Source organism: Saccopteryx leptura, chromosome 5 (genome assembly GCF_036850995.1).
Source record: "Saccopteryx leptura isolate mSacLep1 chromosome 5, mSacLep1_pri_phased_curated, whole genome shotgun sequence".
Classification (NCBI taxonomy): Eukaryota; Metazoa; Chordata; class Mammalia; order Chiroptera; family Emballonuridae; genus Saccopteryx; species Saccopteryx leptura.
In genome coordinates this window covers 3,346,690-3,371,007 of record NC_089507.1, presented here as the reverse complement: position 1 = coordinate 3,371,007, position 24,318 = coordinate 3,346,690, and the positions used below count along the sequence as shown (strand labels likewise).

The following is a 24,318-nucleotide window of genomic DNA, read 5'->3' as shown; positions in this document are numbered from 1 at the left end:
CCTGGATCTCCATGGTTCTAAGTTGTCTCCATGGCCAGCTCTTCGGAGGCTCCCGCAGGAGAAAACTCCACACGCACAGTGTGTCCTAGTCCGGATTCTCCGGAGTTATTTGTTCATAAACGTGCCCACCTGGGTGTGGTCGGCTTCCCTTATCCGAGTGTCAGTGCCAGGGTCTGGCAACTGGCTGGCATCCCCCACTGTATCCCAGCAGCCCGGAGGGCTAGCCAAGAGTGAGTGCTCCGTAAATCCAGGAAGAAAGGGAGGGGGAAGGAGAGAGGACGGAGAGGAGGAAGGACCAGGAAGGGAGGAAAGGGCTCTGTGTCTGTGCGGGGTGGGGCCGCTCGCTAAGACCTCCGGGCGGGCCCTGAGGTTTCGGTGCTTGTAGGGGCGGGCGCGGGCTGGCCGGCAGGTGGCGGTGCGCCCTCGGCTGCGCGTTGGCGGCGGCGGAACTGCGAGTCTCCTCCTCCCGCCGGCTCCCTCCCCTCGCCCGCTCCTTTTTCTGCGCTCTCTCGCGCGCTCCCCAGCGCCCTCCGGCTCTCCTGGCCGCGGTCTCCCGCGCCCGCGCCGCCCCGCCGCCGCCCCTCAGCGACCATGGCGCACCGGAGGCCCCCGCGCGCCCCGAAGGGCCCTGACCCCGCCGCCCGAGCTCCCAGCACCGAAGCGCCGCCGCCGCCGCGCTCGCCGCGCTCGCGGCCGCTCCTGCTGCTGCTGCTGCTGCTGCTGGCCGCCTGCGGGGCGACGGGGCGCTCCCCCGAGCCCGGGCGCCTGGGTCCCCGCGCTCGGCTGACCCGATCGCTGCCGAGCCTGCTCGCGCGGCGCGCGCTGCCTAGTGGCGGCGAGGACGGGCAGGAGCGCGGCACTGAGCCCGGCGCTCCGGCTCCCGCTGCGGGTCCCGGCGAGGACGAAGCCCCCGCCGCGGGCCAGGGGCGCTGGGCGCGGGCGGCGCCGGTGGCCGGAGAAGCTTCGCAGGCGCAGGTCCCGCTCATCAGCACGTCGTTCGTGCTCAAGGGAGACGCGTCGCACAACCAGGCGATGGTGCACTGGACGGGCCAGAACAGCAGCGTAAGTGACCTCCGCGCATCCCGGGACCCCTGCCCAGGGACACGTTGGACCCCTACTTCTGGACCGCCTGGCGGTCACCCCGGGCGATTTTCGCTACTTGCAGACGCGACTCACTTCGTAGGCGCCCCTGTTGGCCTCTGGCCACCAGTTACTTGGGGAGAGGTCCTCAGATACGTGAGCACCATGCTTCACCTCGGGGGATATTTCCACAGATTTCCGGGACCCTGAGGCACCTCGGGTGCTCCCCTAATGACCTCCAGATGCCAGGATATGGGGGTTAGGGTTGTCTCCAGAGGCTTCTGGACCATGGCCACCTTGGGGTGCCCCCAGGCCCCTTAGGGTTGTCCCCCAACTCAGTGTTGCGTCTCAAGCGCCGTCAGACTCCACCTTGTCTGCTCAGGGGTGCGTTCTGGGATTTTTGGCTTTGGGACCCTCTTCACCCTGGTTTACCCCGACCTCTCATGGCACCTCTAAGGGCTCCAGGACTTCCCTGGTCAGCTTGGTGTCCAGTTCTGTGGCCACCCCTCTCCCTGATTACCCTCGTGTGACCCGCGGCTGCCTTGACGTCCCAACACGGGGCAATCCCGGATGCCTGGGATCGACTCCCCCGAGTTTGGGTGCCATCCCTGGGCTCCACACCCGTGGCTGCAGACTCCGTGCCCCTACCACCCTCCCTGCCACGTCGGCCTTGCTCCAGCTGGAAGTTCGACCAGACATCCCTTTCCCCGCAGAGCCGCTTCTGTTAGGGTTCCCAGAGCCTCCTTCCCCCAGGGGGGTGGTTCCTGCCCCGCTGGTCCCACCCCATCCTTTGGGTGGTGTGTCTCAGGGCTTCCGGGCACCCTGATATTCTCCCCCTGGGGGCTGCTTCCTGCCTTGCTTCCCTTGCGCCCACCCTGCCCCACTCGAGATGACTGATGGTCATGCTGGAGTCACCTCCAGGCAGCCCGAGTGGGGTCATCACAGTTTGAGGAGAGGAGTGGTGGTGTCAGGTGGTGTCAGATGGTGGCAGCTGCGTGTGTGTGTAAGAGAGATGGCAATGGAAGATTCACAGGGGTCTCCCCTGGTGCCTGACTCCCAACTGCCATCTTTGACCACTGCTCCCCAAAGTTCTGAGGGGGCAGCCCAGGGCCAGGACCCCGGCACGCTCTGGGAGGGGAGGACTGGGAGCCTAGGGGCGACCCTCACCAGGAAAGGGGTGGAACCCGGGCTGAGCAGCCCTCTCACCCCCTCCTCTGTCCAGCCCACGGGGCTCCTCCTTGCTGAGGGTTCTGCTGGAGGCGGGAGAGGGGGGTGGCTGACTACGTTGGGGGCAGCCTGTGACGGGCTTGACTGTTTCAGAGCCCAGGGCTCGGCCCCCCCCCCCCCGCCAGCTGGGGGCTACTGCGCAGATGCCAAGTCTCTGGTGTTTGGCGATTTCTGACATTTTCCAGCCAGACTTAGAAACCCTGGGCAGGGGGGCGGTGTGGGGCTGACTTCCTGGGTCCACTGGCCAGCAGTGGGCCAGCAGGGTGCCCAGTGGGTGCCCAGGGGGTGCTTCACGGAGGGCAGCAGGTGCTGCCTCCCTAGAAGAGCCCGAGGGGTCCTCCCCATCTGCACCTGGAGGGAGGGGTCAGACCCGAGATGTGCCGCTGGGTCCCGTACTTGAGAACAAGCCGTGTCCCATGTGGTCAGTTGTAATTTACGGAGGGAAGGGTAACCGGCAGCCCGTCACTTAAAGGAACAAGTAACGTGAGCGTCAGCCCTGTGGCCAGATCGCTAAAGCAGCCCCCTCCCACCCCAGCCGGCAGAGGTTGTCGGTCCCTCAGCTCACCTGAGCTTCTCTGTTATTTCAGCTTCAGGGAGGGAAAGGGGGTGGAAGAGGAGAGAGAGGGACACACTGCAGACTAGCCCCCGAGGTGGGACCAGTGCCTTAGGTCCCCCCCCCCATTCCGAGCACACAGACTGGTGGCCGGGAGCTTCCTTGGACAGTGTGAGGAGGGGGCTTGGACCAGCGGGGCTGGGGTCCTGGGGGGTGCCTGTCAAAGGAACCCACCTGGCGCTGCTCCTTGGAGACTCGTGTCCTGGCTGCTGGCAGGTGAGTGCCAGGAGAGGGGCACTGGGGAGTGGGGAGTGGGAATGGGGGGTGCTGGCTTTTCCTGCTGGGGGGTGACGAGTCCAGAAGGGGAGATCATCTCTCCTCTGGCCACCGGGAAAAGGCAGGGTGTGTGTGCTGTGTGGGGAGCAGGGCATTGCCTGGCACTGAGCAGACCCTCGGGGGGCGGAAGCCCAGGTACCCCAGTACTGTTTGCAGTTTCAGCATCTGCGAGTAAAGAAACCCAGACAGGGAGGACATGCTGAGCCATTGAACACCTTCCCGTTCCCACCCCCCTCGCCCCTTCTCTGGAAGGAGCAGTCCAGGGGGACTGAGTTCTCCCCGGAAAAGCAGACTGTCCTCTGGCAAAGCTCAGAAGAGGCGTGAGCCCTGGAACCAAGCAGGAAGCAAAACCACTCTTCTTCTGTCACCCGGTCTGCCCAGGTCCCGAGACCCGGGGAAGGGCTCTCCGCAGGGGGGGCACGTGAGGCGAGACCGCGTGTTCGCTTTCCCGTGTCAGGTGTTTTTCAACATGAAAAGCAAGCATTTGATGAGAGGGATAGACGTGTTAAAATGGTGGTGTAGGGTACCTGCGGGGCTCAGGCCTTTCTGAGAAGGGCCCCCCCACCGTGGAGGCAGCGTGGCCACCTCTGTGCGCCCCCACCCCCCAGCACTCCGTCTCCTCCCGTGGAGATGTGGACGCGGACTGGCTTGGAGCACACACTGCCTTTCTGTCTGAGGTTTAGCTGTAGAAACAACGTGTCATGTGTGAAATGAATGTTTCACTGAGACCTGTGAGCCTTACGGCGGGTGGGGCCCGAGCTGCTGGGCAGAGGCCCCAGGATGTGTCTCCTGAACCGCCCTCGGAGGCAGAGAGGAGATTTGAAGGCGGGTGCAGAGCCCCGGTCTGTGCCTCTGGGGTCGAGGCCTCACGTCACCTCGGTGGGGTGGTGCTGTGCCCTGCCCCAGGGATTACCGTTTCTGGGGGAGGTCATGTGCTCATTGTGCCGATTTTTAGTGCAGCTCGCCCAGGCGCCTCTCCTCACGGCACTTGAACTTTTATGCTGGACAGACTTGAATGTGAGCTTCGGGTAGCATTTTCACGGCCGATCAGCAGATCAGCAGCCCCCTCTCTCCGCTTTCTGCATCTGTTCTGCGCTCTGTCTATAGGGCTGGGGGTGTCCAGAGGAGTTACCTGCAGGGGTGATTCTGAGCTGATGGCCCATCCACCTTCTCTGCTCCGGGGGCCAGAGAGGGAGCACGGAGCCTCTGACGGGGTGAATTGGATCATGGCACCTGCTCGATGTCAAGTCCTTGGGGACAGGTGCACTAGCTTTCCGAGGCTACAGTAACAAAGTGCCGTAGGCCGTGGCTTTGTCTTGCAGTCCTGGAGGCTGGAAGTCCAAGGTCAAGGTGTGGGCAGGGTGGTTCCTCCTCTGGCCTCTCTCCTTGGTGTGTAGACAGCTGTCTTCTCCCTGAGTCCTCACACGGTCGTCCCTCTGTGTGTGTCTGTGTCCTAATCTCTTCTTATAAGGACGCCACGTGATACTGGGTCAGGGCCCACCCAGATAACCTCATTTTACCTCGGTTTCTTCTTTAAAGACCCCGTCTCCAAATGCAGTCATGTTCCGAGGACCTGGGGCTTACTTAGGACCTGAAACGCGGTTGCTTGGGGAGGCACAGCAGTATGGTAGGATAGCCCAGTGGGGAGAGAAGGGTGGGCGTGAGCAGCTGGGATACCGGTGGAGTCGGCTCCTAGTGGACCCCAGACATGAAGCTGGAGAGCCCCAGCTGGCAGTGCGGGGTGGTGGCGACAGACGCTCACTTCAGCCTCAGAGCCTGCTGGCCTGCGTGTGGACGCGGAGGCCCGAGAGTTTCCAAGTCCATTTGCCCAAGGTCCCGTCTGTGGAAGGGAGCAGGGCCGTGCGGTGAGACCCCTGGCTGGAGGCTCAGGGGACAGGTGGGGACCGCCCGGGCCAGGGCCCTGCAGGGGCAGAGGGAGAGGAGACCGGGTCTGGGAGAGGTCTCCAGGGGAGGGTGTGGCTGCCCCCTGCTCCGCCGACCTCGCCTTCGAGGGGCAGCCCTGGCCCCGTGGCTCACAGCAGCTGGCCCACACAGACACCGCGGAGGCCTGCTTACAGAGCACTTCAGGGTCTCGAACGAGCGAGCCCAGATCCAGCGACGGAGCTGATTTGTAGCCTCGCGTCTGACGGCTGTGGTTTCGTGATGACCGCTGCACCCCGCTCTTGGAAGTGAGTCTGGAGGCTCCAGGACGTGAGGTCTCGCATTGAAGTCCCCTGCTCTTTCCCTGTGGTATTTGTGAGTTCCAGGCCACCACCGTGCAGGCCGCCCGGCTACTGGATTGGAGAGAGAGGCCTGGTTCTCCGGGGGCTGCACTGGGGTTGGGCAGCATGTATGTGGCAGGCAGCTGCCCAGATGAGTCTCTGTCGTGGTGGCCAGGTGACCAGTGGCCACCAGGTAAGAGACAGAGGCAGACAGGTCAAGTGATGTGGTGACCAGTGTTGAACACCTGTCAAATTTGCTGTCAGGAAGCCACCTGGCAGGCCCACTGGGGACCCTGGGCTGGGCGGCTGGGTCAAGCATGAGAGAGAAAAGGATGGCTGTGTTGTGGGACAGGTGACAGTGGAAACGGATGTGCCCTGGGAAAGTCTCGGCATGCACACCGGCACTGTCATACTTAGGAGGGCACCCGCCAGGGTGACCCAGGATGGTCTTATGCATTCTTCATCACAGGAAGTTTGAGAGCCCCAGGTGAGAGGAGGCCTCACATTAGCCCCCCAACTTTCTAGAGGGTCTGTCAGGTGCTGGGGACACAGTGATGAGCAACATCAGTCATAGATCCCGTCCTGGCGAGACGTTTGCCCTGGACAGGAATTCATTGTGGACTATTCCGGTGCCCTGCAAATCTGCCCTGGGGAAGTCAGGGAGGACTTCCTGGAGGAAGTGCTGATCCAGCAGCTCTGAAGGACAAGTAGAGTCAGCGTCACCGGGGCTGAGGAGGCGGGTGGGACGGTGGGAGGAAGAGGCTGAGGGGGAGGGAGAGCCTGTGGCTCTGTGGGCAGAGAAGGGGCACGGCCGTCAGTCATCAACCTCTGGCTGGAAGGCCGGGGAGATGGCCCCATTCGTGAAGTTCCCGACCACGCTGCACACATCTCCTTTTACTTCACTAAGGCGGCCGTTTAATTTGTCGTTGCGTGAGGCATTTAAAGAGGTTGTACGTGAGCATCGTTCTTCCGCCCTCCCCTCCCCTGCAGGTCAGACCGCCCCCCGGTGGTGCCCCCACGGCCCTTCCAGAGGACGGATGTTACTTAATTTTTATCTTATTCTAATTCGTCAGAGGCAGGCTCAGACTCCCGCGGAGGACCTCGGGGAGAACGGCTTTGGAGCGATGAGGAAATAAATGAGCTGGGACGGAGCCTTTCCGTTTGGGAAGACGTGAGGGTGTGCTTGTAAACTGCCTGCTGTTTGGGGGTCCCCTGCTGTTGCTTTCCCGGCCTCCAGAGAGCGAGGTATTTACAGAGTCGGACAAGTGGCCCCGTTCAGCCCGTGGCTCTTCCGGGTGGGTCCTCCCAGTGGCCCGTGGGGACCGCAGCTTCTCCAGAGTCTGACAAGTGGCCCCGTTCAGCCGTGGCTCTTCCGGGTGGGTCCTCCCAGTGGCCCGTGGGGACCGCGGCTTCTCCAGAGCAGGTCCACACAGGTGCAGCCCCTGACCTGCTCACGGCTTGGCCTGTCGGCTGCAGGCTTACACCGTGTTCCCAGCCGCGGGTGACCAGCGAGGGATGACGAGCCGCCGAGGGCAGCAGCAGCGTCCTCCATGTTTGAGCCCCACGGGCCGGACACTTCACACTGGTCAGCATCTTTATCCCAACTAAGCTCTGTCATTAAAAAAAAAAATTTTTTTTTAAAGATTTTATTCATTTTAGAGAGAAGAGAGGGAGAGAGAGAGAGAGAGAGAGAGAGAGAGAGAGAGAGAGAAGGGGGAGGAGCAGGAAGCATCAACTCCCATATGTGCTTTGACTGGGCAAGCCCAGGGTTTTGAACCGGCGACCTCAGCGGTCCAGATCGACACTTTATCCAGTGACAGGAGGGGAGATAGAGAGACAGACTCCTGCATGTGCCCTGATTATCCACCCAGCAACCTGTCTGGGGTTGATGCTCAGACCATCCAAGCTACCTTCAGTGCCCAGGGCCATGCTCAAACTAACCGAGGCCCTGGCTCTTAGAGGGAGGGAGTGAGGGGGGGGGAGGGGAGGGATGGAGAAGCAGATGGGCGCTTCTCCTGTGTGCCCTGGCTGGGAATCGAACCTGGGATGTCCATACACCGGGCCGACGCTCTATCCACTGAGCTAACTGGCCAGGGCTTTGTTTTAAAAATGCAGTGGGGGTACTTGAATGTCAGCTCTCACTGGAGAGCTGAAAAAAAAGATTATTTTTTTTCGATCTCTGATGTTCTTCTGCGACAGAGAAGTCCCCTCTATTTTGCATTTCTGTAGCAGTCAGCCACCGTATTTGCACAGAAAATGACAATCATTTAATTAGTTTCTCTCACTCCGGCTTGAAGATCTGAAAAGAACAGCACTCTTTCTCCTTAGTCTTTTTTTTTTTTTTTTCAAAAGCAGAGCCTTTCTGGTGATGCGAGCTCGCCCCACGCCGGCAGGGCCCCCCCCCTCCCCCCGCGGCGCCCTTTCCGAGGCTCAGAGCTGAAGTTCAAATGAAAGTCAGAAGAGAGCCAGGCCGAGCGCGGCTGCCTCTGTTCACGTCCGTTTCCATCCATAGAGGGATTTTATTTTCATGAGGTCTCTGTGCCGTGCATATTTCCGAAGTGTCAGGAGCGGAGATACCATCTCCCGGGCCTCAGCCGGGCAGGTGGCCTGTGTCAGGCTCACCTCGGTGCCTCTGTGCTGGGCGTCACCGGTCTCCCGCCACCGCCACCACGTCTGGGTATTGACGCAGGGCTCCGGTCCGTGTGAGCCAGGTTGGCGACCACGGTGGACGTGCCCCTCGCCGGGCGGGGCGCGTCACTGGCGTGATCTTAATCAGTCCTGGAGGCAGCCCTGGGAAGCAGTCGCGATTATGATCTTTGCCTGGCAGAGAAGCGGGGTAAGGTTCACGCGGCCAGGGGACTCGCCCGGGGTCACACCGCGCAGGGTAAGGTTCACGCGGCCAGGGGACTCGCCCGGGGCCACACCGCGCGGAGTCCAGGAGGTGCTGTGGTGTGCATTCCTCCACTCTTGAGCCGAGTGCTTTTTCTTGTAGTGCGAGAAATACTTTTTATCCTTTTTTGTCTTTGTGATTATTTTTTATTAGTGGAGAAACACAAATAACGTACATTTCCATCAAGCGCCCCGTTCGGTGGCATCGGACACATTCCCACGGTAGTGCCGCCGTCACCGCTGCCCTCTCCAGCACGGCGCCATCCTCCCACACGGGCACTCTGTCCCGGTGGAACACTCACTCCCCACCCCCGCCCCCGGGCCTGGCACCCACCGTCCTGCTCTCGATGGAACTGCGCAGTGCTTGTCCCATGTGACTGGCTCCTGTCCGTGTCCCGAGCACCATGTCCTCAGGGTTCATTCCTGTCGGAGCAGGCGTCAGAGCGTTCTTCCGGTTTTCAGGGCAGAATCATATACCCCGTTGGTACGGACGGACGAGGTGTTGTTGATCCATCCATCTGCCCGTGGACACATGGGCTGCCCCCCCCCCCAACCCTTGGCTGTCCTGAATGACGCCGCGTGAACCTGGATGTCGAAATATCTGTCCAAGTTCCCGGCTTTCGGAGCCTTTTGGCTGTTGACCCAGAAAGCAGGACGGCTGGGTCATGTGATAAGTCTATGTTAATTTTCTGATGGCGCCCGAGGCCTTCTTAGCTACAGCAGAACGCACGCTGGGGTCTGCCTTGAGTTGCGCCCGCTTGCCAGTTTAGTTGCAGGTTGCACCCTCTGGAGAAGCCTACGCCCGGCCCGTGGGCTTGGAGGAGCTCCCGCATGGACAGGGGGCGCAGAGGGAGGCTGTGTGGTGGGAGTCACTTTGGTTTCTGTTCTCTTCTAACCCTTGGATTCTGTCACATGGGACTCCAGGGCGGGGCTGTGGCTTGGGGGCCCAGGAACGCTGCAGAGGCAGAAGTAGGCTGGCTGGTCGGGTGCCCGGGCCCGGGGTGCAGGAGGGGTTCGCCAGGCACAGGTTGCCCGGGCCGGGAGTGCCTGCTGTCACGTTCAAAGCATGTTTCGCCACCTGTGTGAGGCGCTTCTCCCCACAGGCTTCCCCCCTGACCTGCTAAGTACTTCAGTTTCCACTCCGTCAACATAAAGAGCTCGCTGCAAAACCCCGTCTCTCTCGTGTGGTCGCATCACACCACCTACCCCCCCCCCCCCCACCGGGGCCTGTTTTCTGACGTGTCATCTGACCGTCGGGTGGGGCTCCTGGGTGTTCATTTGGTTCCTGCATCGGTCAGTTCTTTGTCCGTGATACGTGGTGGGTCTGGCTCCTAGGAACACCCCAAACCTGGCATCGGGGTTCTTAGCGCTCTCTCTGTGCCACAGAACCGGCCCCCCGTCCCCGCCGCCCCACCAGGCTGGAGAAGTTCACGGACCTGGGTCAGAATGTCGTTTCCGTGACGAGCATCACATAAAATGTGTAGGATGAGAAGGAAGTCAATTCTGTGGCGATGAAGTTACTAGAATATTAAAATGAGGTTTTTTTTTGTTTGTTTTTTACTACCATGCCAGGAGCTAGCAGCAGCAGGCAGAGTCACACGTGTGTAGACATGAAGGTAACACGAGGTAGGGTGTGGGTGTGGGACAGGAGAGGGGACAGACAGACAGACCCCGGGGGATGATGTTTCTTTCCTCCCACTGTCCCCCTCAACCCCTGTTCCCTGTGTCCTGTCTCCCCCAGCACCTTCTTGGTCTCCGCAGGCCCCTAAGGGTAGGGGCATTTGTTTGGTCTCTGCGGTCCCCAGTCCCTGGTGCTTAGTAGATGCCCTGGTGCCCAGTGAACTTACCAGAGTAGTAGAGTAGGGGTGTCGTAGGTCCAGAGGGGACTGTGAGCTCAGAGGCCCACCCACTTCCTTTCTGCTGAGCATCTCGGGAAGGCCCAGCTGGGGTGCTGTGGGTCACCTGATCAGTGGGTGACAGAGCTGGGGCTCCCTGTCCAGCCCTAATTAGCCCAGCCCACGTGTCGGGAGGCTAATGATGCCTTCTCTGCAGAGAGGACCCCGGCTGGGGGATGGGGTGGTCTGCACCCTGTCCAACGGGGCGACCGGGTGAGCAGTCCAGGGCTTCGGACTCACAGTGGTGGGCAGACAGCCAGGCCGTGGTGCCTCCCGCCCCCGCCTCCCGCCAGCCGGCCGGGCCTCTGCTCTGGGTGGCTCAGCCGGGAGCCGGGTGCTTGGCGGTGAGAAACACCGGTCCCAGAATGACTCGGGGCTTCTCAAACACCTCCCCGGTTCCAGCCTCGTCTCACGGGCAGAAACCGAAGGAAACACGCAGGAGATAGTTTTGCTCATCTTTTCAACAAAGTTGAAGGTGCTGAGGGGCTGGGACGTGGAGGGCGCTCTGGGGCAGAGCAGGCAGGCAGGGGAACTGGGGAGCAGCTGCCGGGGAAGTGTCTGTCCTACGTCACTCACTCACTCGTTCACTCCCTTGTTTGTTCATCGTCCTCCGGGCCAGCTTCGCAGGGGCATCCCGGGTCTGACCTCGCCATCTGGGAGGGAGCCCCCGAAAACGGCCTTTGCCTGTGCGGCCTTGGTTCTGTGTCCACAAATGTCTCAGTCACATCAATGCATCACCTTGAAAACGGTGGAAAGGGAGCCATGCTTTGGAGGCTGTGGCTGGGGGCCTTGTGGCCTCCCTTACCCCCCCCCCCCCCCCCCCGGCACCCCTGTGCGCCTCCCAGGGCCGGGGCTGGGCTGGGCTGGGCAGAGGGAGTGCACTGGCTCCCGGGGCTCAGCTGGCGCCGGGTGGGGGCCCTGCTCACATGCTGGGGTGCCTGGGGGCCCTGCTCACGTGCCGGGGTGCCGTGTCTGCCGGGGGAGAGGGCCCGGGCCCCTCGAGGTGGGTGGGATTCTGCTGGGCTGCTCTGAGCCCTTCTGGGCCTCAGTTCCTGCCACCCCAGGAGACCACAGCCAGTGCCAGTCAGAATTTGCCCCCTTCCTTGAAGGAAATGCGGAGTGGTCCTGTTTTCTTCCCGATTCCTGAACAGTTTGCCAAAGTAGAGCAGAGCCCAGCAGTGTGGCGTGAGGCGCGCGGCTCCCGAAGGTCAGCCTTGAAGGCCTTTCTCGCTAACGTCTGGTTTTCTCACAAGTTTCCCGAGATGAGTTGTTGCCGGACACACTTCAGATGGAATCAGACTTTCTCCCTGTCTCCCGGGAGCGGAGCCGAGGGGGCCTGGCGGCCACAGGGAAACCTGAAACCCTGGCCTTTGGGGCTGGTCCCGCGGGAAGGGGACTGCGGGGTTGGCTTCCACGGGATCCCACGTCCCCCAGCTCCGGCCCCCGGGGTGGGGGTGGGGGAGCCAGCCTGGCCTCCCTGAACAGTGACCACTGCCCTCCTTGGCATGAGGAGTGTGAGCCCTGGACACACTGCCCCTCCCTGCCTGCCTGGCCCCCTTGGCCCTCTGTACTGTGGAGAAAGGAAGACAGGGCTGAGTCTGGCTCCAGCCACCTTGACCTCTGAGCTGGGAGGAGAGGAGGGTGGGGGCTGGGGGCTGTCCACGGGGCATGTGGGGGGGGCTGGGGGCTGTCCACGGGGCATGTGGGGGAGCTGGGGGCTGTCCGCAGGGCGTGCCGGGGGGGGCTGGGGGCTGTCCGCGGGGCGTGCCGGGGGGGGCTGGGGGCTGTCCGCGGGGCGTGTGGGGGGGCTGGGGGCTGTCCGCGGGGCGTGTGGGGGGGCTGGGGGCTGTCCGCGGGGCGTGTGGGGGGGCTGGGGGGGCTGTCCGCGGGGCGTGTGGGGGGGCTGGGGGCTGTCCGCGGGGCGTGTGGGGGGGCTGGGGGCTGTCCGCGGGGCGTGTGGGGGGGCTGGGGGGGCTGTCCGCGGGGCGTGTGTGGGGGCTGGGGGCTGTCCGCGGGGCGTGTGGGGGGGCTGGGGGCTGTCCGCGGGGCGTGTGGGGGGGCTGGGGGGGCTGTCCGCGGGGCGTGTGGGGGGGCTGGGGGCTGTCCACGGGGCGTGTGGGGGGGCTGGGGGCTGTCCGCAGGGCGTGCCGGGGGGGGGCTGTCCGCAGGGCATGTCGGGGGGGGGCTGGGGGCTGTCCGCGGGGCATGTCGGGGGGGCTTGGGGGGCTGTCCACAGGGCGTGTCGGGGGAGGATGCAAGTCGCCCTCAGTTCTCCAGGCCACTCAAGGCTCCTGCTTTCCGGAGCAGTTCCACATGAACTTCTGTGTCCACTGAAAACTCAGGAATGTTTGCTGGGGCAGGGCCATGGCGGGACGTGGCTGGAGTCAAGGCTGGCCTTCTGCAGACACGTTTCTGGAGCCCCCTCCCCGTGTGCCAGCATTTGTTCTGGGGCGGGGGGTGGGCAGAGAAGAGCAGAAGACCACCCAGCACACATTCTCTCAGCCTTGGAGCTGGGGGTGGGTGGGCTCGGCCATCTGTGATGGGAGGGGAGGGGCTCTGGGAAAGGGGCCATTTGCATCTTCTGAGTATTCAGAAGCCCCCCACCTTGGGACAAGGCTTTCTGGCTTCTAGGCTGAGCCCACTCACTCAGCCTCCTCATCCCCGCCCACTTCAGCCCTCAGAGACTGTCCTTCAGCCTCACGCCTCTCCTCCAGGACGTCTCTGAGCGCCCACTCTGGTCAGCAGGAAGCCCTGCCGGCTGCCCAGGGCGTGACTTCGGCCCGTGGCACGGGGTGGGGCCGAGAGTCCCACCTGCTGCGCACCGAGCATGTGTGCCTTCCTCTCCGTGAGCCTGTAGCCCCTCTCATCCCGGGGCCCAGCAGGACCCCAGGCTGGGCTCGTTCTGTGCTGGGCCTCCCTCAGGGTTCCCGGGGTCTGTGTGGGGTGAGGGTCACCTCCCTGCTCGTCGGTGCCCATCCTCTAGTCCCGTGGATGAGCCTATGGCCGTCCGTGCTCTGGTCTGGGGTCTTGTGAGGCTGCCTGGCTCCCCTGCCCTGCTCGGCAAGGGCAGAGAGTGAAGGCTGGGCCCATCTGCCTCCCCGTCTTCCCACAACAGAGGGCACAGTCCCCACCTGCCCCAGGGCCCCCAGCTTCCTGACCACTGTCAAACCCAGGCCCTCCACGAGTGTCCTCCGTTCTGCTGCTTCCTGGCTTCCTGCGGCCTGGCCAGCGCTGACCTCTCAGAGCTTTGTCTCTCCCACCCCTCCGGGGGGCGAGGGGTCCCGCCTGGCCTTGTCGTGGACCGAGGCCGTGCACGCAGAGGGCTGGGCCGGCGTTGGTGGCACGCTCTGCTCAGCGTGCTCCCTGCGCCCCTGCCACGCCCCGCCCTCTGGGCTCGGCTGGCCCTTCCTGGGTGCTCTCGGGGGTGGGAGCCTGTGAGCAGCACTGGCCGGGTGCCCCTCTCCGTGGGAAGCCCCCGGAGACCCCCTGCGGGAAGGGGAGCTGCCAGAGGTCCGAGGGGGGCAACAGGGCAGCCATCTGCCCCTCCCGTGGAATCTTCTGGTTCCCCCACCAGCTGTTTGCAGCAGTGTACGGCAGAGCTCGCTGACCGGGGCGGCCGGCCTCACCCCTGGCTGACCTGCAGGCACCGGTCTGTGAGTTTGGGATCGCGTCCAGTCTGCTGTTTACCACCCTGCAAAGCTCACCTGGCGGAACGCCAGGGTGACCCCACTCACTAACAAGTCTGTGAGCTTTTGTTGACGCTTCTGGGGGCTTGGCCCAGACTTGTGTTTGCCCCCGAGGACGGTGCGGAGAGGGTTGTGGAATGGTTGGCTGGTTCCTTCTGTAGCGAGTTACTGAGAGCCTGCTCTGGGCGGGACCCTCTGCCAGCTGGAAGGGGTGACGGGGTTGGGCCAAAGTCTGGCCCCTGCTGAGAGGGGGGTCTCTAATTGGGGTGAGGAAGCCAGGGCCCTTATGAACCAGTGCTCAGGGAGGGTGTCCTGCAGGATGGGGTGGTGTTTTTCTGAGGTCAGGGGGTAGGTGCCGTGTAGGGGGCAGCAGAGTGCCACTCAGGGGTAGTACCCTGGCTGGCCAGGGTCATCCTTTCATACTTATCCGCCCATGTCCTCTTTTGTCTGGGGACTAGCGTCCAGCCCCTGACCTTGAAGGAGTGCACAGGATGGTGGCTCTGCTGCCCACGGTTGCCTGTCCTCTCCCAGTCAAGTCCTTGCCCATAAAACGGGGTGCCCGGTACCCACCTTGTCACACTGTCGGCTGTGAGATGACACACTGCATTAAATGCCGGTCACCGAACCTGGCACCAGCCTGTGTCAGCTCCTCTGATCCCAGGAAGGGGGTTCGGGGGTCTGCCGCCTGCCCACTCCCAGCCTCAGGAGCGAGGGGCTGTCTGGGGAGGCGAAGGGGGTGGGGCTCAGCCAGCTGCCGGCACCTCGGCGCTCCCCGGCTCTTCCTGGCACTCTGTGCTCTTCCGAATGCCCAGAAGTTTACGGCCGGCTGAGTCAGGGCCGCGGACTCATCTGTGCAAGACATTTCATGTCTGCGTTTTTTTCCTTAAGCCAATAAATTCTAACTTGGAGTCCGTGTCCTATCGCAGGAGCGAAACTTCCCCCTGGAGCAATCGGGGAGAGCTTCCCAGAGATCTGGCGGGAGGAGAGGAGGGGAGGGCGTCCAGGCCGGTGGCCGAGCTTGGCTGTTTGGGAACAAGAGGAGGAAGACCCCAGCGGGGAGGGTCCCCAGGCGGAGGAGCCCGAGGCAGGATGGTTCCCTTCCCTGACACATTTGTTCTGGGGCCTTTTTCACCAGCGGACCACCACCTGAGGTCCCAGCAAGCACGCACAAGTTGGCCAAACCATTACGAGGGAGGCAGGTGTGGGGGGCGGAGCAGGCGTGGGCGGGCGGCTGCGAGTCCGTAATCCTTCAGCTGTCCTGGCTGCGCCTGGAAGGAGGTGTGAGGGCAGTTTTTGTCTCGTAGGGCAGTGGTCCCCAACCTTTTCTGGGCCACGGACCGGTTTAATGTCAGAAAATATTTTCACAGACCGGCCTTTAGGGTGGGACGGATAAATGTATCATGTGACCGAGACAAGCGTCAAGAGTGAGTCTTAGACGATGTAACAGGGAATCTGGTCATTTTTTAAAAATAAAACATCGTTCAGACTTAAATATAAATAAAACGGAAGTAATGTAAGTTATTTATTCTTTCTCTGCGGACCGGTACCAAATGGCTCACGGACCGGTACCGGTCTGCGGCCCAGGGGTTGGGGACCACTGTCGTAGTGCACCTTGGGCATGACCACTCTCTGACGTCCGTTTCTGTATAATTCCATCGAGAATGTTCCCAGTGGCCTGTGTGGATGAGTCCCTTTGAGTGTCCTGAGTCTCCGTGGGTCCCTTGCCGGGAATTCCTGTCTCCTCAGTGCGGGGAGGGGAGTTCTCCTGGAGAGAGAAGATGGGGGCAGAGCACAGGGGGCTCAAGGAGCTCTCTTTCGGGCGGGGTGTCTGGCCTCCTGGAAGCGACGCCTGTCACTGGGCCCTGCGGGGTTTCTGTCTTCTCTTTCCCGTCCCCCCTTCCTGTCCTGTCGTCCTGCGCTGCTGGGCACGGAGCAGGTGCCGTAGGCGGGAGTCTTGGTTGCGGGTCACAGGAGCCCGACACCAGCTGGCTGGAGGGGAGTGGGTCACAGGCTCGCAGAACCAGCACGGTCAGGGTGGCCTGGGCGTCTCTCTCTGGGATCCGCTTCCCCGGGGGCTGCCACCTTCCTCCTACAGCCTTCCCGGGCTGTGGCCCCGTGAGAGACTGAGGCCAGAGGATGCCGCTGGCCGCCAGGGCTTCCCCGTGGGGTCCAGAACTGGGTCCCACATGCTCACGTGGGTCACGTGCCCGCCTTGAGCCATCATCTCAGCCAGAGGGCCCAGGTTCTCTGTCTGCCGAGCCTCCGTGCCCAACTCTGGCCCACACAATGGAGACCAGGGGGGAGGGGCTCTAGGCAGGGCAGTGCGGGCAGTTCTGCGGGGCTGAGCAGCAACCCGGGTCTCCGCCGGCTTCAACCGAGGGGCTCCTCCTCCTCTGGGCCCTGGTTTCCCGGAGGGGTCAGTTCTAGGCTGTGGGATTTCCACTGGAGAAGGTGATGGAAACGTCATTCAGCCCCAGACCCGGGCAGCCGGGGGCCCCTCGGCTCTGGGTGGGGCTAAGTCCGTGTCCACACAGCTTGTGAGTAAAGGAGGCGCCTGGTGTGTGGCCCCTGCTGCATGTCACTCGTGGCCTGTGGCACTCTGCAGAGTGCCTGTGCCGTCCTGTGGTCAGTGTGCCCCGGGGAATCTCTGGGAGGAGGCTGGTGGGTGGAACTTTGCAGTGACAGGTCCTGGGGTGACGTGCAGGGGAGGAGGGTGCCTTCCTGAGGACACCCGTGTCCAGCTTATGCCGTGGACATGGACCACGGGTCAGGCCAGGCAGCTGGCCCTGGCACTCAGTGACATGGCGGAAGGAGTCAGGGGAGGCGCCGTGACTGAGCGTGGCTGTCCTGGCCTGGGGGTGGGGCTCCCGTGGTCGCCCTCGTTCCGTGGTGATTTGAGTCTTGGCCACGCAGCCCTGGCTGACACCTCCCGGAACTGGTGTGGCCGGAGCAGGCTTCCGGGGGTCCGAGCAGTGAAGCCTCCGGTTCTCGAGGAGCCAGCGGCCGTGGGCTGTGCGGACTCCCTCTGCTGGGAGGCCGATTGTTTTACTGCCATCGCCTCCAGCCTCCCGCCTCCAGCTCTGGCTGTCAGACAGGAACCGCCGGAGGTGAGTCACAGATGGGTCTCTTCTTGTCTCCTGAGCAGGAAGCCGGCCTCTGCTCACGGCTGCCCCTGCCAGCAGGACAGCTGTTGGGTGGGAAGTCCCATTCAGCAAACGCCACGTGGGCACCTACTGTGTGTGGGACGGTCGCCAAGGAGGCATCCCCGGGATAGACTCCTGGGGTCTCTCAGACTTTCCAGAGGTCTTGGAGGTCACCCCATTCCATCTGGAATCCCTCCAGGGACGGGAGGCTCACCCCCTTCCCCAGACGGCACACGGTCTCCGCTGAGAGTGGCCGAGGTCGGCGTGGCGTTGAGGTTTATGGGAGGAGGTCGGCGCCCTGGCTGGGTCGTGTTGCCGGGGTGGAGCAGAGGATGCCTGTCCTTTTGCTGGTTGGGTCTCTGGGCTGCGAGTCTGTTCTGCTCATGGACCTCAGGGAGGGTGGGGGTGCGCCCAGGACTGCTGAGGGGCTCCGGCTTTGCTCCGTTCCACGGCAAACACTGGAGAGCAGAGGTGAGGGAGCGGTCACCTTACCTCGTCCTGGGGAGAGGGGAGTCCCGCCACCCAGCTCAGCCCAGGGCCGGGCCCCCTGCCGGCGGGGTCTGCACTGCGGCCCCTCACCCAGGCCCACGTCTGCTCGCCTCGCTCCCGGGGTGGCTGAAACAAGACAGTTCGGGAGGTCAGGGGTCCCAGTCCGTGTTCCTGCCTGAACGGGGCTCTGGGGGAACCGTGTCTCCTGGTCTGCTCAGCTTCTCGCGGGTCCCGCATCCCGTGGCTCCTGGCTGCATCACCCCCAGGTCTGCCCCGCCATTCCACGGCCTCTTCCTGCCTCTCACCTCCCCCTGCCTCCCTCTTATGAGAACCCTCGTGATGACATCGGGCCACCCAGTGAGTCCACGGTCATCTCTCCATCTCGAGATCCTATGGTCAGTCACAGCTGCGAGGGCTCCCGAGAAGGTTCTGGTCATCGGGATGTGGGCGTCAGGGGCGCTGTTGTAGCCCCAGTACCACCTTTAAGCTGCAGCCCTGACCACTGATTTTAGCCACAGGAAAACCCCCCCATCTCCAGCCTTGGCTCCTCTGACCCCTCTGCGGCCTGGAATGGCCCCCCAGCCGGGCCGCCTAACCTCTGGCCTCCCCTGGTCCTGCTCCCGCCCTGACCACCCCTCACACGCGGTCCCCGGCGCATGCACACTTGCCCAGTGAGCCTGACGCTGGGCCTTGCGGTCCCCACTTCCGACTGTAGACCAGCGTGGGGCGGTGGGGGGAGGGGGTCCCGTGGCACAGACAGCCTTTCTCCTGAGCTTTGAGTCTTCATGCTTCTGCTGAAGACGAAAGTTTGTAATCCACTGGGAGGCAAAATCTGGCCGGCTTCAAAGGATAACAGGGCAGCAAATATTTGCTGAGCATCGGTGGATGGAGGCCGTTCCCCAGGGTGGGGCCGGGGCGTGCAGCCTCCGCACCTAGGGACAGGAGCGCCCCAGGCCTGTGGCTTCTGGTCTCAGGCGTAGGTGACAGCAATGCATACATGGATGGAAAAGGGAAAAACACCCGACGGGCTCAATAACGAGCAGGAGAAGAGGCGTGAGGCAGGCCGGCCAGGTGGGCAGCTCCTGCCTGCGGGGGTCCCGGGTGCCTGGCCGTTGGGGCCCTGAGCAGACGTTTGTTAGGATGGCCACGGTGGAGCGGTTTGATGGTTGGGAGCCCCGAGAGGGGACGGCGAGGCTGAGCTGGGGTCCTGGTGACCAGGGTCCCGGGCCTCCTGCCTCGTCCACTGGTTGTTAGCTCAGTGACGCTGGGCAGTCTGTGGGCCCCTCTCAGAGCCTGGCTTCCCCGCGTGCCTGTGGGTGCATGGCCGGGGGTGGGGGTGGGCCGGGCCGCTGCTGGCCGGAGTCAGGGGCTCCCCACAACCCCCACCCCGCAGCCAGAAGCAGAGTTCATCTCGCAGGTCTGAGCTGTCGGACTTGGCTGCAGCCGATGTTTGGACGAAAGAAACAGTTCAACTCCGGACAAAGAGGGTCTGTGCTCCTAATTGCACTTGGCCACTCACCTCCCGAGCGGCCAGGTGCCGCCTCCCACCGGCACTCCCTCAATGGGTCCGCGGGGCTTTCTCCTCCGTCACTCGGAGAATGGCCTCGGTAGCCAAAAAGGAAATTAGTTTCAGGTGGAAGCCTATTATTTTTTTTTTTACCGTGGCGGAGACCAAACTGTTAATTACTCAGAAATCACAGGAGGGTTTTTATTTTTTACCCTGAAGAAATATTTTTGGGGGGTTCCAGTTGACACAGATACTAATGATAGCTGTCAGCGCCAGCCCTCTGCCACAGTGCTCCTCCCCGGAGAGCCGGGGCAGTGAGCACACGGCGCCCCGTTACACAGGACGCGTCTTCTCCTCAGCGATGTCTGCTGGGCGTGCGGGGTGGAGACAGGAGGCTGGGAATTTAAAACGCGTCGGTGTCGGCACCTTTCCTGTGACTGAGGAGAGGTGGGTCCCCTCCTCTGTGTGGGTCTGCAAGTCTCCGAAAGCCACCGGGGATGCGGTGATGAAGGTCAAGGAGGCATCCCCTCTCACATGGCGAATACTGACGGGACGCAGAGGCTGGCCTCTCTCATCCAGGTACATCCGCCCGCGTTCGCGGCCGACAGACAGACAGACAGACAGACACCGGTCCTGGGGCTCCCGCTGCCCCCCCCTCCCGCCCTCTCCCCAGGGAGAAATGCAAACTCTTTGGCCTCCACCTGGGCTGCCGCTGCCCTCTGTCTGCCATGCAGGGTCCGCTCACCTGCCGCCAGGGCATGGCGGGCTCTCCCTGCTACAGGGCCTGGGTCCCCCAATTCCTTCCCACCCTGGGAACCGCCTGGGCAGAGCCTTGCCAGGGGCACCCTCCCGAGAGGTGGCCTCCTGTTCGCGGCAGACAGACAGACAGACAGACAGACACCGGTCCTGGGGCTCCCGCTGCCCCCCCCTCCCGCCCTCTCCCCAGGGAGAAATGCAAACTCTTTGGCCTCCACCCGGGCTGCCGCTGCCCTCTGTCTGCCGTGCAGGGTCCGCTCACCTGCTGCCAGGGCATGGCGGGCTCTCCCTGCTACAGGGCCTGGGTCCCCCAATTCCTTCCCACCCTGGGAACCGCCTGGGCAGAGCCTTGCCGGGGGCACCCTCCCGAGAGGTGGCCTCCTGTTGTGCACCTGTGCCGCCTGCCTGCTCCCTCGACTGCGTCCCACGGTTTGTGTCTGCTTTCTCTATTGCACGTTGACTCGTCTGTGTGTGTGTGTGTGTGTGTGTGTCTGTCCCTACCATAAAGAGTAACTCTCCCAAGGCGAGGGCCAGCGTCACACTGCAGGGCCACGTTGGGTTGGGACCGCCAGGTGCTGAAGTCCCCACACACCCGGAGTCCTCTAAATACGGCCACTGGGGCCCCCAGGGAACCTGGTGTCACTGGCCTGGGCCGAGGCCTGGCACCAGGGTAAGCGGGAGGGGTGCTAGCCAGCAGCCACGTGTGAGCGATACCCCCGTGTCTGTGTGGAGTAAGGGCGTGCTTGGCTCACGGGATGGAAGAAGCTGGAGACTGGTGGGGTGGATCTCAGAACTAGTTCCCTCGAAAGCATTGACGGTTTAGGGTCCCAGCCCCCGCTGGCCGCCCAGAGCGGTGGCTCAGTGTTGCTGGAGGTGGGCGGACTGGGGGTGCCCCGCGCCCGGCTTGGTGGCAGGTCTGATGGGGAGGCTGCCCTGCAGGAAAGCAGCTGGAGACGGAGGCTTGGGGACAGGAGGTGACCGGGCCGTGCTCTCATGGGAGGATGCCGTATTGAAGACGGGCCCTGTCTGCCCTGGCTCTGTGCCCTGATGCCTAGTGCCAGGCCTAGTGCCGAGAAGGCCCTCGGGAAATAATGGAGGAGAGGGAACGGTGGATGGAGACGGGGCAGAGACGAAAGGACGAGGCCCATTTTCCTAATCCCTACATCTGGGCAGGGCCAGGGGCGTGTCCCAGGCAGAGCAAGACTTTGCTGTCCCCTCCAGTGATTTTATGGGAACATCATTCGGTGCTAATTTACGCGGGAGGGATTGATGCCCGCGGTGGTGGTGGTGGTGGTGGGGACTGCTGTCCGGCTCCGAGCGAGTGGCGTGGGGGAATGGTCCCCACGCTGAGACCCGGTCCAGTGCTCCGCGGCCCCCGGGTCCACGTCTGCAGCGGCCTCTCTGGGCCGCTGCCCGGACGCGCCCTGTTCCCAGTCTTCCCCCCAAGCGCACACCTGGTCACTCTGGGCAGTGGGAAGTGACTTGGGGGGTGAGTTTGTACAAGCGGAAACTTCCAACACACGGTTTTCGCACATGTTCTGTCATGTTTCCAAGTTGCTCAAGAAAGTAAGTGATTAATTAAGTGACACCCACACAGTTCATTTTAAAAAAGGAATGATTTTTCAAAACAAAGTAAGGCCCCAGTGACTTGTCAGAGAGAGAGGGGGGTGGGGTGGGGGGAGACAGCTCTCACAGGCAGCGCGCTGCTTAATAAATCATAATTACTTATGCGGGCGAACGCGTTGGCTCGGTGGAAGCACCCAATTAAACATCTAATCGCGCGGACTCGCCCTCATCCGGCACCAGTCACGCCCCGTGGGGTTGACCAGATGTCCCCAGGTTCTCCTAGACAAGTCATTACCTTTTTTTTTGTTTGTTTTATTGCTTTTCCCCCCAGTCGCTAATGCCCTTGAGGCGTTCCCTCCAAAGGTAGGTGTGTGTTAGGGTGTCCTGAGGGCGTTCGTCATAAAGACAGAGGCCAGAGCCCGCCTCAGATGTCCTGATGTCCGCAGTGGGTAGGGCATCTGCGTTTGGAATGAGCTCTCCGGGGGAGAGCCCTTTCTCAGGCCGTGTGGCCAGAGGAATCACAGAACTCTGTGGTGACGTCTAGAGTGGCCAGGGTCACCCTCGCTGCCCTTCCATTTCAAAGTATCGGAGAACGTGGGTTGAATTGAGGGACAGACAAGAATCACCCCAAATCACCTGCCACTGAGCAGAACCGTAGCAAGGTGGAGTGACATCGGGGACTGGTGGCCTCACCCAGCACTGGGGCGCAGAGAGAGACACGGGCCCTGCCCTCCGGAAGCCTCAAGCCCAGTGTGCAGATGGATTAGTAAGCACCTGTCAGGGCCGCTGGAGCAGAGGGAAGGCAGCTTGTTCTGCATGAGGATCAGGGCAGGCTTCCTGGAAGAGGAGGCACTTCACAGAGATGGGGACTTAAGTAAAATTACATGAAATTAAACACTGTGCCAGGTGGTGGCAGTGATTCAGTGACAGCCAAGTCAGACAGATCCCCACCTTCATGGACTTTGTGTCTTAGCAAGGCAGAGGGCGTGAACTCTCAGGGCAGGGAAATAAGTTCAGATGGTGGTGAGAGCCGTGGAGACATCAAGCAGACGATGACCTGCAGGGGGCAGGGTGTCAGGGACAGCCTGGGGAAACTGCCACGCAAGACCTGGGACAAGGCACCGGGGGGTCTGAGCCGGGGACGTGAGCCTGGGGCACGTTTGGGGACAGAGAGGCAGCACCACACGACCCAGCAGCCTCCGCCCTTGCTCTGTGTGTGTGCGTATCTCCAAGAGAAATGAAACAGGCATCTGCATGCCACACAAACACGTGCCCACGAATGTTCACAGCGGCAGCGCTCACAGCAGCCCAAAGTGGACACAACCCAGCCAGCCATCAGTCGGTCAGCGGACAAACAAAATGTAGTCTTGTCCACGAAATGGAATATTACTCGGCCGTGAACAGGAACGGAGCCCTGACACCCGAGTCAACGTGGGTGAACTTGGAAACAGGAAGCTGAGTGAGAGAAGCCGGACGCAGAAGACCACGGCGTCGTCTGCTTCTGTCCACTGGAAGCCTGCAGAAGAGGCCGGTCCACGCCGACGGGAGGAGCCCAGGGCCTTCCAGAGGCCGGGGGAGATGGAGGCGTGGGGTGAGCGCTAAGGAGTGTGGGCTCTCTTCCCGGGGTGCTGGAGATGTTCTAAATGAACGTGGGGCTGCTCGTGCAGCTCTGGGGGTGTGCTGGGAGCCGCCGGCCTGCGCACTTCAGATAGACGCACCGTGTGGTGCGTGAGTTTTACCTCCACACCGCTGTCGGGAAGGAAAGGTGTCACGGCTGGAGCAGAGGGGTGGCGGGCGGAGGCCGTGGGCTGTGGTTAGGAAGGGGGCCAGGGCGGGCGAGAAGAGGCACCCGGGCCATGGCTGGGCGGAGCTGCAGCGTCAGGAGAGGTGTCCGCGGGTCCGGACGGCGGAGGTGGGTGAGGACTCGCACAGGCAGGCGGGGGGCGGGGGGGGGGGGCCGGCGGGCACAGCAGGTGTGGGTCTCCCCAGGGGTGCTAACGCGGCCGGCCTGGGAAGATTTTTTGCAGACGGGCAAACTGAAGGGAGATTTGAAAACTGACCCCGCGCCCCCTGCTCCTCCTCAGTCACCCCCGTGGGGGCTTCTCCCAGCTCGCTGCGCAGATTCTCGTCGGGGAGGTGCGGGGAGGGCTCCCCAGTGGGACCCCGGGACGTCGAAACCCCAGACCTCCTGAGCCCTGAATTGACCAAGATTCAGCACAAAACCCAGACCCGTGTTCCGATTAAGGATGTCACCCACGCTCGGTTTAGACCTTGCAAGACGAAAGGTCTGAGAAGAAAAGACTCCTAAAATCACGACAGTCCCATGCCGCAGAGGTCACGGTGCCCGGGCTTTGAGTCACTCCGTGCCCTTTTTTTTTTTTTTGGGTGCAAAGGTTAGAGTCCTGTATACACTTTGGGATTCTTCCCAGGATAGCAAAGATTTTCCTCCAGGGTGGAAATACTTCAAAAACTTTAGGTGATGGTACTGTCTTAGCATTTTTTTTTTTTTTTAATCATAAACAATTGTACGGACAGGTCCCGACCAGATCAGCGCCCCTGGCTGTAACTCTTCACCTTCATCTGATGATTTCCCAGGGCGGGTTGGCTGAACAGGGCACTGCGACGAAGGTCAGGAGCCGCCCCCTCGCTCGCCGGCTGCTGAGTCCCGTGGGTGTTTTACCGAAAGATCCACCGATGTGTCCCTGGAACCGCGGCGTGGGCAGCGTGTGATGACGCTCTGAGCGCAGGTGTCACGGGGTGGGGTGGGGGCCCTTCCGGGTCCTTCATGGGAAAGGCTGGGCTTGGGACTGTCGTGATGCCCGGCCCGGCCCGAGGCCGCTGTGGAACGGTGAGGGGTCAGCTTGTGCAGAGTCTCTGGTCGCTGGGATGCTGACCTTTATCTGGGGGAGGGCAGGGAATTCAAAGACCAGGTTCCAAGGCCGAGGGCTCCCCCAGGCGATGGACCGCGG

At 62.5% G+C, this 24,318-nt stretch overlaps 1 protein-coding gene across 1 annotated transcript in view; it reads left to right on the top strand.

The window, feature by feature from the left end:
* The first annotated feature begins 516 nt into the window (after window positions 1-516).
* SORCS2 (sortilin related VPS10 domain containing receptor 2) overlaps window positions 517-24,318 on the top strand; it is a 352,373-nt gene continuing 328,571 nt past the window's right edge. Inside the window, exon 1 of the mRNA XM_066385291.1 lies at window positions 517-1,062. Within this exon, the coding sequence (XP_066241388.1) occupies window positions 592-1,062 (471 nt within the window). The 5' untranslated portion in view covers window positions 517-591. The remainder of the gene's footprint in view (window positions 1,063-24,318) is intronic.